Genomic DNA, 13,018 nt, shown 5'->3' with positions numbered 1-13,018 from the left:
ATAAATATGGGGGAAATTAACTAAAGGGGCGAAGTGGCTAACGCTAGCCAAAATTTGCCAGCGTGACGTCATTTTAGCCCTTATCGATTTACTAACGGGAGTTAATTCCCTAGCGAAGTAGACATACTCTAACGCTACTTCGCACCCTAATGCCAGACGAAGGTGCTCTCTGGCGAAGGGACGTAACTCCGCTTATTCACTAACTTGCGGATTTTACTGAACGTTACCTCTTGCGCCAGACTTGACTTCGCCACCTCAGACCAGGCAATAGAGTAGATAGGAGGATTTTCAAAAATAGTTGGAATTTTTTCTAAGTTCCAAAAAACGCTGGCGTCTTTTACACTTTTCAGGGTGATAGGCTGAAAAATATCGATTTTTTTTTGGAGTACCCTCCTTCCCCCCTACATTTCCTAACATATGGAACATAAACTATACAGTGGGCTCGTATATAGGGCAATATAACAACTCTATTTTATTTAATGAGTGTTTCCCAGGCTTGTGTAGTGTAATGTAGTTTATGCTGCTACATATACGTCCATTGTACTTTAACTTGGCGCCGTATGCAAATTAGGCATCACTAGCGTTACATTCGCTTTTCTTGATGAATTAACGCTGGTGCAACTTCGCTACTGTTCACCTCCTTGGGCACAACTTCAGATCTTAGTGAAATTGAGCAGCCCTGGCGAAACTACGCCTGGCGAAGTGTGGCAAAGCCGTCGCTAGCGCATTTTCGGCGCTTAGTGAATTTGCCCCATAGAAACAATAGAATTCTACCTGTATCTGACCATTCAGCACTAACAATGGCCCATGTTTGGTTTCCTTCAAAGGCACCCGATCAAAATTTTCCATCCAGCCCGATCGACCCATATCCAAGACTTCTGCCGATATCGGTCGGCTCTTTTCCCGCCATACATGCACCGAATATCGTACGAAAATTCATTTCATATGATATTATCTGTGCGTCTATGGCCACCATTACTCCCAAATACCACAATGTCCCAGCCCAGGGGCTTGAGCAGTTTGAGTAACATTTGCCAAGTGACATGGCCTTTATAGGATTGAATAGAGTTGCATGAAATAAAAAAAAAATCTAATTTCCACTAGATAAATACAAAATCGAAAGAAAAGTGGTTTCTTACGGGGTGTTAATGACAAGTCGGTCCCATTGCCCTTTTATATCATCCTCTGAGGGCTGCTCTGTGATGTACAGGCCCTCAAACTCCACATTGCGAGCAATTTCCTTTTCACGCTTAAATACCACCAGAGGAACCTTACGGACAGACGGAGGACAGTAAATGTATTACGTTTACATTAATAATTATTATTCACACCCTATGACAGCAAGGGAAAGGTGGAGTCTGGTGAATATTTCTGATATCAATGCATCCACAGTAAATTAAAGGGATACTGTCATGGGAAAAACATTTTTTCAAAATGAATCAGTTAATAGTGCTGCTCCAGCAGAATTCTGCACTGAAATCCATTTCTCAAAAGAGCAAACAGATTTTTTTATATTCAATTTTGAAATCTGACATGGGGCTAGACATTTTGTCAGTTTCCCAGCTGCCCCAAATCATGTGACTTGTGCTCTGATAAACTTCAATCACTCTTTACTGCTGTACTGCAAGTTAAGGTGGCCATAGACTTAAAGATCCGCTCGTTTGGCGAAATCGCCAAACGAGCGGATCTTTCCCCGATATGCCACTAAACTGTGTGGCTATATCGGGGGTAATTCGAGCGTTCGGTCGTATGGCCGAACGATCAAATTACGATGCGCCAAGCGGAAGCCCCCATACACGGGCAGATAAGCTGTCAAATCGGTCCAAACGACCGATATCGGCAGCTTTATCTGCCCGTGTATGGCCACCTTTAGAGTGATATCACCCCCCTCCCTTTTTCCCCCCAGCAGCCAAACAAAAGAACAATGGGAAGGTAACCAGATAACAGCTCCCTAACACAAGATAACAGCTGCCTGGTAGATCTAAGAACAACACTCAATAGTAAAATCCAGGTCCCACTGAGACACATTCAGTTACATTGAGAAGGAAAAACAGCAGCCTGCCAGAAAGCATTTCTCTCCTAAAGTGCAGGCACAAATCACATGACTTGGGGCAGCTGGGAAATTGACAAAATGTCTAGCCCCATGTCAGATTTTTGAAAAAAAATTTTTTTCCCATGACAGGATCCCTTTAAATAGTCTATTTTAAATCTTTCAAATGCATCTCAGCGAGGAAAATAAGTGTGACTGTCAATCAATCCCTCGGGTATCAAACAGCAGGATTTATAATGGAAATCTCTTTTTTTTTTTATTACTAGAAAAATAAATAGACTTTCATTATCAACTCTGTGATGTATATCCAAATACAGGAGGAGCAGATGATAGTCCTTGGAGACTGGCTGCCTCTGAATCCAGCTAATGGGATTTTCTAGGGTTAGAAAAGTATCGTTTATCAAATACAATATCTGTTTTGGCTGCTGAAATAAACACTGCAATGGAACGATGGCTCATCAGTTACTTTCCTAGTGCTAATAAGAAACTTAGCCCCAATATATCAGATATGTAAACTAAAAACAACTCAAGACAAATATATCACTGATATTTTTTTCTGATCTCATCAGATTTAAAGACTGCCACCTAAAATAGTCCTCTTCTTAAAGGAGAAGGAAAGCTACTGAAGTAGTTTATTGCCAATATTACAAGCTATAAGACTATATTTATTCTGAAGAATGCTTTACCATACCTGAGCTCTAGACAGCTCTAGAAGCTCTCTGTTTGTTTAGGATATCAACTGCCATATTAGCTTGGTGTGACATCTCTTCCTGCCTGAGTCTCTCACTCATAGCTCTGGGCTCAGATTACAGCAGGAAAGGGAGGAGTAGGAGAGGAGCAAACTGAGCATGCTCAAGCCCTAGCCCTGGAGGTTTAAGCTGAAAACAGGAAGTCTGATACAGAAGCCCATGAGTACACAATAGAAGGAAAGAAATGTGCTGTTTGTTTTGACAGAGGACTCAGAGCAGCATTACTTTGAGGGGTTACTGGTGTATTTATATAGACCTTTCTGATAAAGCTTACTTAATATTAGTTTTTCCTTTAAATGAAAATGCATATATATATATATATATTATTATAGGACAAGTACCTTTAGGCAGTAGTATCCAATGACACAGACGAAGGAGATAATGGTATGCATCACAGCCAATATGCACAGTGTTGGAGCCATGTAACCTGTGCTTTCCTGCAGAACAAAATATACAGCCCCCTCATTAGCGTCTTCCTCTTCTTCTTCTTCTTCTTGAAATGTGTCCCATAAGTTTGTATCGTTGTCTGAGTCTTCACTGGAATGTTCTTCATTCACCTATAAAAACAGAGCATCAGTCACTGTACTTAGATGGGCACCTTTGTGTTTGATCACTGTTAACATATTGGGGCAAATTTACTAAGCGCCGAACGCTAGCGTTAGTTCGCTAGCGTTTGTCATTTTCGTTACTGCGCAAATTCACTAACGAACGCTGGCGTAGTTTCGCTAGTGTTACTTCGCACCCTTACGCCTGGCGAATTTTCGCTAGCGACGTAACTACGCAAATTCACTAACTTGCGCAGTGTACTGAACGTTACCTTTTACGCTAGACTTCCTTCGCCACCTCAGACCTGGCGAAGCGCAATAGAGTAGATAGGGATTGTTTCAAAAAAAGTTCTAAAATTTTTCTAAGTCCCAAAAAAATTATGGGTGATAGGCTGAAAAAGATCGAAATTTTTTTTGGGGCTCCCCTCCTTCCCCCCTACATTTCCTGACTCATGGCAACTTACCTAGACAGTGGGCACATGTGTAGGGCAAAATAAAATTTTTATTTGCTGATTTGAAGGTTTCCCAGGCATTTGTAGTGCTGATACGTATTCCTCCATTGAAATTTGAATTTGGCGCCGTATGCAAATTAGCCTTCGCTAGCGTAACTTCGCTTTACATAGCGAATCAACGCTAGCGCAACTTCGCAACCTTACGCTACCCCTGAGCGCAACTTCGGATTTTAGTGAATTTGCGGAGCGCTGGCGAAACTACGCCTGGCGAAGTGCGGCGAAGTTGCGCCTGGCGCAACTTCGCATCTTAGTGAATTTGCCCCATTGGTGGATAAATCCTGTAAGGGTCAGGGCACACGTTCAGATTCGGGGAGATTAGTTGCCCGGCGACAAATCTCCTCTTCTTTGGGGCGACTAATCTCCCCGAACTGCCTCCCGTGGGCTAGAATTAAAATCGCCGGTGGAATGGCACTCGAAGTGCGTCGTTTGCCAAAGTTGCCTCAAGAGGAAAATACGGGCGACTTTGGAAAATAAAACGCTCCAAGTGCCATCCCGCCGACAATTGAACTTCTAGCCAACGGGAGGCAGTTCGGGGAGATTAGTCGCCCCAAAGAAGAGGTGATTTGTCGCCGGGCAACTTATCTCCCCGAATCTGAGTGTGTGCCGTGACCCTAATACAGTAACAGCTGAAAAGATCAGATAGTGTAAGTTTCTTCTTCAGACAATTCAGACTTTGAATTGCCAGACACTGAATTTGGAAAACTAGAAAGAAATAGATTTTATTGCTCAGGCTCATTCCCACCAAGCTGAACTGTAAAGGCGCATAATGAGATACGGACCTGCTGTTTCCGAAAAAAAAAAGCACAGCCGAGACGCAGTGCGGAGCTTAAGATAAAAGTCTGTCTTGGGAAGAAACTCTGAAATATCTGTCCTCAAAGAAACTATTATATTCCTCACAAGAGGACAAACGGTATACGGACCCAACAAAGGAATGCGCTCTAACAGTGATGTTACGTAGACCGCTGTGGGTGCAAGAGACGGGAAACGATACATTTTACCTTGTAGAACAAAAGGATGAAGTTAATGGCGAATGCGACAAACAGAGCAAAGAACCGTAGATTGTAGAAATTTCTGGCCAGATAATTCTGAAATAAAACAAAGGCAAAATCAATTAGCAAGTTTAATCAATCAGATCAGATAATTAACATTTGCCTTCATTATTGGTACAGGTATAGGATCCCTTATCCGGAAACCCGATATCCAGAAAGCTCCGAATTACGGAATGGCTGTCTCCCATAGACTCCATTTTACCCAAATAATACAACATTTTAAAAATGATTTCCTTTTTTTCAGTAATAATAAAACAGTATCTTCTACTTGATCCCAACTAAGATATAATTAATCCCTATAGGAAGTAAAACCAGCCTATTGGGTTTATTTAATGTTTACATGAATTTCTAGTAGACTTAAGGCATGAAGACCCAAATTATGGAAAGATCCATTATCTGGAAACCCCCAGGTCCCAAGCATTCTGGATAACAGGCCCTGTATTGTTAAAAACAAATTGCTCAGTATAAAATATCAGGTCTGAGATCTGAGTGGACAATTGTAATGGTGCAGTGTAGCTTGGATATTGTGCATCTCATTGGCTACAGTTAAGTCACAGACATGCCTCTTGTGTTTAACTGGTCTCTTCTATGCCTGTGGTATTTAATGTTAAAAATTGAATGTTTCATATTCAATTGTACACCACAAAACAGGGTTACCAAGCTAGCCATCCTCCAGCTTTTAATTATCAAAAAATATCTCAAAGTCCATAAAAATCAATGTTTTATTAAACACTCATAATAAACAATGAACATACTGACCCACCTTAGGTATGTACATTGTATAATATGAGTGTTTCATATACATTGATTTTTGTTATGGGATATTTTTTGATAATTATTAGTCGATGGTGCCTCTGGGATTGGGGGAAGATCCCGGTACTCGACTGCCCATTAGACTGGCACAAAGACTCCTCTAGCCCTGCTAATATTTTGGACCCTCCAGCTTTTGTCGACTATTGAGTGCAATGTGGAGAATCGTAGGCCTGTCAGCATCAGGTTGTGGAAGTTGGACGTTGCACTTGATATCTAGGGAATGCAATGGAGTGTACAATAATACAACCAAAAGGACCTATGCAAACCTCTCTTTAATTAATGAAACTGCACTCAAGGCAGCCTAATTAACCAACTATAAAAAGGGTCCTTTATGTATCCATCCGTATGGGTGTGCTTCTCTACGCGCTGCAATCCCCGTGCTGGAGTGCCAAAGGTTACTAATACAAAAAGAGGTAGCCAGAGAGCACTTGTTTCTTTAGTTTAAAAGATCATTTCTTTATTTGCAGACATTAACTGCACAACATGTTTCGGCTTCACAGGCCTTCATCAGGCTACCTCTTTTTGTATTAGCAGCCTAATTAACATCCACACTGATTTCTCAACAAAGAAACACATTTGCAATAACTATTTGTGTCACATGCTTAAAGGGGACCTGTCACCCTAAGAAATAATTTCAAATTCTTTTCTATCATGTTAGTTGAGACCGATAGTAGAAGAGGAGTCGATAGCGGAGCTCTCCCCACTCCTTCCTCTCTTCCTCGTCCACCGCAGCTATCGCGGGATCTCAGTAACTCTCAGCCGAGTATTTGAATGCATCCAACAAAATATCCGCTGGCAGCGCAGGTAGACATATCCACGGGAGGAGGTAGGATTAATATCAATAAGTGGCTTTATTTAAACATACATAGTGCTACATAAAGAGTGGGAGTGCGAAGAACTAACGCGTTTCGTGCCCCAAACACTGGGCACTTCCTCAGACTATCATGTTAGTTGAGCAAAATAAACTTTACTAACACTGTATTTATTATTTAAATTTTGTTTCCTTCTGTTTTGGAATTATACAATCACAGCAAGCAGGCAGCTGCCATTTTGTGGACACGGTTATTAAGGGAAATTGTGGATCACCCCAAAATCTTGTGTATGAACCAGAATGGGGGACCTAATGTCCATGTGCAGTGCCCTACACAATTATAGAGCCTGAGGAGGGAAGGGGGAATGTGAGGAGAGCAGTGACATGTAGGAAGTGCTGAATGGAAAGTGAAAGTAATTGACTGCCCCTCCTCTATGTCACGGGCATAAAGGCGGGGCAGGTAATATTTGATTGACAGTTTAGATATTTAAACACCTTTATAACAGGTATGGATGTTTTAATGAAAACATTTTTTGGGGTTCCATATTTAATTTGGAAAGGACTTTCATTATGCAGTTTTTTATGTGTAGGTGACAGGTCCACTTTAAATGACAAACTGACCCTTAGGGGGCAATTTGAAAGTTAAAGATAAAATGTCTTTCAATCTTGAGGACAAAAATAGCTTTCCTGTTGAAGAGTGAGATTTCGAGATACATTTTTTCCCTCTCTAAAAAAACTCATGAGCTGAAAGCTGCAGAATTCTACTGGGCACATAAGTGAGCGTGTGTGTGTGAATGGAAGTCTAGTGCTGCCCATAATATAGTCTAGAGAAAGGCAATGCGGGAACATTTTTCATTGACATTTTAGGCTCAAGAAAATTCAATATATATCCAAAAATGAAAACATGAGAAAGTCAAGGTTGTCTCTTACCAGCATCTTTGTTTGATAGATCTCCAAACCAGCCAAGAAGTTGGCCATAAATGCTTCAGACTCTTCTTTCTTCTGTCCCCTTCTCTTTTTCTTACTTATATTCCCTTTACTTTCCACTAACTCGGACTGTTCCTCTGCCTTCACCTTGTCCTTCTTTTCACCGTCTTCCAGGCTAAGAAGGAAGTCAAAGGCCCCGCATGATAAAAGTGAAACATTTAAAAGGCCCAAATGTGGCTTTTTCTTTGTAATTATTGTGAAACAAAATAAAAACTATTTAAAAAAAAGACCACGGGAATACTGTCAGATAGGAGCTTGGATCAAACACATTTACGTTTCTTTGCTCATATACATAGAGCACCGAAGGAGCAGTAATGAATGGTAAACTGCCAATATAAAATAACATTCAGGGATCAGAAATCTAAACAGAGACAGAAGGTTATAAAAACAAACAGCTAGGTGCTACTAATATCTAATGGACACTGGATTATAAAATAAAAACTCATTTCAGTTTTCTCCTTTCAATGTCAAGTGCCACTGTTATTTAGATCTTCATACCTTAAGTCTACTAGAAATTCATTTAAACATTAAATAAAGCCAATAGGCTGGTTTTGCTTCCAATAAGGATTAATTATATGTTAGTTGGGATCAAGTACAAGCGACTGTTTTATTATTACACAGAAAAAGGGAATCAGTTTTAAAAATGTGGATTATTTGGATAAAATGGAGTCTATAATTTGGATCTTCATCTTAAATCTGCTAGAAAATCACGTAAACATGAAATAAACCCAATAGGCTGGTTTTGCTTCCAATAAGGATTAATTATATCTTAGTTTGGATCAAGTACAAGCGACTGCTTTATTATTACACAGAAAAAGGAAATCATTTTTGAAAGTGTGGATTACTTGGATAAAATCTAAAATTGTCTATTGGAGACAATTCTGTAAAGTGGCACTTTCTGGATAATGGGTTTCCTGATAACAGATCCCATACCTGTGTGTATATATTTATATATATATAAATAACTGCAGTGCAATATTTTAGCATTCAGGAAAAAACATGGGCAATACAACCATTTGCGAAAAAATTTGCGATGTGCGAACTTTATAAATGACCCCCAGTGACTAGTTTACTTATGAACCATGGGAATAAATCGGCATAGTTACTGCACTCGAAAAATCACTTACTCTGCTTTCTCACATTCAGCCTTAGTTTGCTCCTCGTGTTCTTTTGCCAGTTCAGCAGCCTGTAATCACAAGCAAACATTTATTATAGACACATTGAGATTATTATAAATAATTCGGCTATTTTGCTGCTATGTAAAGGGGGAGGGGGAGGAAGCACATTGACATTCACATACATTGATAGTAATAGTGACATGACAAAACACATTGGGGGTCATTTATAAACTTCGCGCAGGGCAGATTGGTTCGCAAAGTGAATATATTTGCCCTGCACATGGTTATATTTATAAAGCTGAATAAGAGGGTGCATACAGAATTGCGAATTTTTTATTCACAATGCGAATATCTAAAGGGGCTTTATAAATATGTCACAATTCGCAAATTGCGAATCTTTATGCGCACACTCTGCGACTCAATTACGCCACAACTTTGGTGGCGGATAAAATATTCGCAAAACAGTTTTGCAAACTGCGAATTTAACGCTATTTTCGCGCACAACAACCTCGCACATTGGGTGCGCTCGCGCAAACTCCTGTCTCATTTGCGCGCCATTTGCGAAAATTTATTCACACTGCGAATTCGCAAAAACCGGAAAGACGGGCAGAGCAGTGCAATATATTAGCGCTCAGCAAAAAACATGCGCAATACAACCATTTGCGAAAAATATGCGCTGCGCGAACTTTATAAATGACCCCCATTGACTTTCTGACACTTGCTTTCTCCCTCAATTAATAAAAAAAAAATGACAGCTCTTGCACCTAATTAAACGTGTTCCTTACACAGGCTGAATATGATTTATAATTACTTTTATTTTTCAAAATGTAAAGTTTATTCGCTTCCCTATGTCCCTGATGGAATTGTTAAACAGTGAAGTGAGATGCAGGTTTCTTTATTGTTTGGTAGAACTTAACCAGCCCCATAGTAACACACAAGCACCAGAGTAAGAATTGTAATTAAAAGCCCTGCAATGTCTCTATTAAATATATTCTATACAAGGGTCGTCATTTAGTCTTTCCTAATTCACTTTCCCCTTCATGCACAATATCCAAATACAAACAGGGCTACACGATTGCTGGGATTTTCCTTTGGGAAACCACAATTAATGCTCTTATTCTTTTCTGGAATTGACTGGAGTACAGCTCATGGCAATGACTCTCTCTGTTTCCCAACTATAGGAATCTAGAATGGCAATTCAATATAGGAATGTATATGAATGTATACAGTATCATGAACATACATTATTATTTATCTTAAAAATTCAAATATAAAGGCACGGAATATGGAAGGTTTAGCCAAGATTTTCCTTTTTATGTATACAATTTCATGCTTCACAACACTGTCGTTTCTACTAAACTGTCCCTCACTCCTCTGCTTCTTTCCCCCACTCTCACCTGACTTCCTCTTCCTTTTTAACCTTACTTCATCTTCCTTTTTCATCTGACTTCCTCTTCCTTTTTCACTTCACCTTCTCTTCCTTTTTCACCTGACTCCCTCTTCCTTTTTCACCCGACTTCCTCTTCCTTTTTCACCTCTGTTTCCTCTTCCTTTTTAACCTTACTTCGTCTTCCTTTTTCACCTGACTTCCTCTTTCTTTTTCACTTCACCTTCTCTTCCTTTTTCACCTTACTTCCTCTTCCTTTTTCACCTGACTTCCTCTTTCTTTTTCACCTCACCCCTCTTACTTTTTCACCTTACTTCCTCTTCCTTTTCCCCCTCACTTCCTCTTCCTTTTCACCTCACCTTCTCTTCCTTTTTCACCTTACTTCCTCTTCCTTTTTCACCTGACTCCCTCTTCCCTTTTCACCTGACTCCCTTTTCCTTTTTCACCCGACTTCCTCTTCCTTTTTCACCTCTGTTTCCTCTTCCTTTTTAACCTTACTTCATCTTCCTTTTTCACCTGACTTCCTCTTCCATTTTCACTTCACCTTCTCTTCCTTTTTCACCTTACTTCCTCTTCCTTTTTCACCTGACTTCCTCTTTCTTTTTCATCTCACCCTTCTTAATTTTTCACCTTACTTCCTCTTCCTTTTTCCCCTCACTTCCTCTTCCTTTTCACCTCACCTTCTCTTCCTTTTTCACATAACTTTCGCTTCCTTTTTCACCTCACTACCTCTTCTTTTTTTTTCTACCAACTCTCAATAATTTTATTAACACATAACACTTGCACTTAGTAATAATAATAATCATCATGATCTCCAACAGCTGGCTTACAAGTGGAGTGAGATGTGGCACGTAACTATATGCTAGAAGAGGAATAGAAGGAAGAGAGTCCTGCAGCTGCAGAAGAGAGAGACCTGCAAGCAGATTTAGGCTACATACAGATAACTGCTGACCACCTAAGGTGCATATGTTTGTGTGACCATCTCCTGCACAGTTCTCAGCAGAAATCCTATAGAGTAGTATTAATCAGTGTGATATATATCAGAGTGATATGACTGCTCGTTCAACATGATTTGAAGAAGGCAAAGACACGCAAGAAAGTTGCTTTTAATGAAACCAAAATAGTGCAGCAGGGAGGTGTTTGGGCATCAAATGGGAGGAAAGATCCACTACCATTTTAAAGGGAACCTGTCACCCTAAGAAATAATTCCAAACTCTTTTCTATCATGTCAGCTGAGCAAAATAAACTTTAATTACAATATATATATATATATATATATTAAATTTTTTTCCTCCGTCTTGGAAATCACAATCATAGTAAACAGGCAGGTGCCATTTTGTGACAAGGCAAGTTGTGTAGCACCCCAAAATCTTGTGTTTCCTCCAGAATGGGGGACCTAATGTCTATGCATGATATCCTACACTATTGTGTGACAAATACAGAAAATACAAAGCCATTTACATTTAGTAATATTGGCAGACACAGGCTGCACATCAGCTCAGGGATAATATGGGTTGGAATTCAGACGAGACGGCTGCAACAGAATTATAGTGTGAGGGGGCAGAGAAAGAAATATATAATGTAGGAAATGGACAAATAAAGAGAAAGAAATGAACAATTACCCATAGGATAAAATATATACATATATATTATATTGAGAGTGAGCATAGACAGAGCAAAACAGCGGATGTATAGAAGCAGCTATGAAAAAAAGAGAAACTAATAAAGGGCAGAAGAAGGGAAAGCAATGAGGAGTACAATGAGCGTGTTACACATAGGGGCAGATTTATCAAGGGTCGGATTTCGAATTTAACCGAAATTTATTAAAAAAAAAAGTTTTTTTGTGGGTAAACAGTCCGTGTTAGTTTAAATTCGAAACGTAGGAATCGAAGTAATAGCGCATTCAAATCAAAGTTTTTTTTGAATGCGCTATTACTTCGATTTGTACGCTTCGAACGAAGCCACCAATTGACTCCAAATAGGAGGTCCCCCACAGGCTAAAACAGCAATTCGGCAGGTTTTAGATGGCGAATGGAGACAGTACATGATAAATTTCGATATTAAAATTTTCACATTTTTTTCAAATTTGAATCGAATTTGGTCTATTCCTTAGGGTAGGACTTTCTTTTCTCTGAGCTGAAACTGGAGTGCTGACGAGTGGATCTCTCCGGTGCCTCACAAGTGACTAATAATTAACATCCAGAATAAAAGTATAATTAATGATGTTGATTAGGCCACCAGTCTGCAATTCATTTCTACACAAGGCCTTTGTAATTAGATTAGTGAATAAAAGAATTTCTATGCAGTGTTCCCACTTGTGCTATAAACAGCCGCCCCTCTGAATGGGATGTTTTCTTACATTTAGGGCTTTCATCATAATCACTTGTGCTCAGTTGGGAACATGGAGTAAATATTTCCAAGGGAAACGGCTTCATCCAGGGAGAGAAACATGCGGCGAGTCTGTTTCCCTGGAAACCATTGAAAAGAAAATGCCATGGGAAGCCGCCGTATAATTGTACCGGAGGCTCAGACACCCAAACACACGTAATAAACACAAGGCAAAGCTCCATCACTAACTAATGAGACTAATGGCTGCCGCCTACACACACATGCCTAAAATGAGATGTCTAGGGAGTCGCAACACTCTATGGAGAAGCATAACACCCACCACAATGTTTGCACACAACTCTCCTATCTACACAACAATGCTCCTATCTATCTACACAACAACTACACAACTCTCCTAATTATGCAACAACTCTCCTATCTATCTACACAACAACTCTTCTATCTATGCAACAACTTTCCTATCTATGCAACAACACTCCTATCTATCTACACAACAACTCTCCTATCTATCTACACAACAACTACACAACTCTCCTATCTACACAACAATGCTCCTATCTATGCAACAACTTTCCTATCTACACAACAACTCTTATATCTACACAACTCTCCTATCTACACAACGACTTTCCTATCTACGCAACAACT

The 13,018-nt window shown here is 39.8% G+C and overlaps 1 protein-coding gene across 4 annotated transcripts in view; it reads right to left on the bottom strand.

The window, feature by feature from the left end:
* ryr3.S (ryanodine receptor 3 S homeolog) overlaps positions 1–13,018 on the bottom strand; it is a 254,374-nt gene that overhangs the window by 21,232 nt on the left and 220,124 nt on the right. For all 4 annotated transcript variants that reach the window (XM_041574388.1, XM_041574389.1, XM_041574390.1 and 1 more), the window contains exons 89-93: positions 8,644–8,702; positions 7,460–7,631; positions 4,855–4,941; positions 3,141–3,356; positions 1,140–1,270 (exon numbers count right to left, since the gene is read on the bottom strand). In XM_041574388.1, coding sequence (XP_041430322.1) covers positions 1,140–1,270; positions 3,141–3,356; positions 4,855–4,941; positions 7,460–7,631; positions 8,644–8,702 — 665 coding nt within the window. The remainder of the gene's footprint in view (positions 1–1,139; positions 1,271–3,140; positions 3,357–4,854; positions 4,942–7,459; positions 7,632–8,643; positions 8,703–13,018) is intronic.

The sequence above is a fragment of the Xenopus laevis genome, chromosome 8S (assembly GCF_017654675.1).
Source record: "Xenopus laevis strain J_2021 chromosome 8S, Xenopus_laevis_v10.1, whole genome shotgun sequence".
NCBI lineage: Eukaryota > Metazoa > Chordata > Amphibia > Anura > Pipidae > Xenopus > Xenopus laevis.
This window is presented reverse-complemented; position numbering and strand designations above follow the sequence as displayed.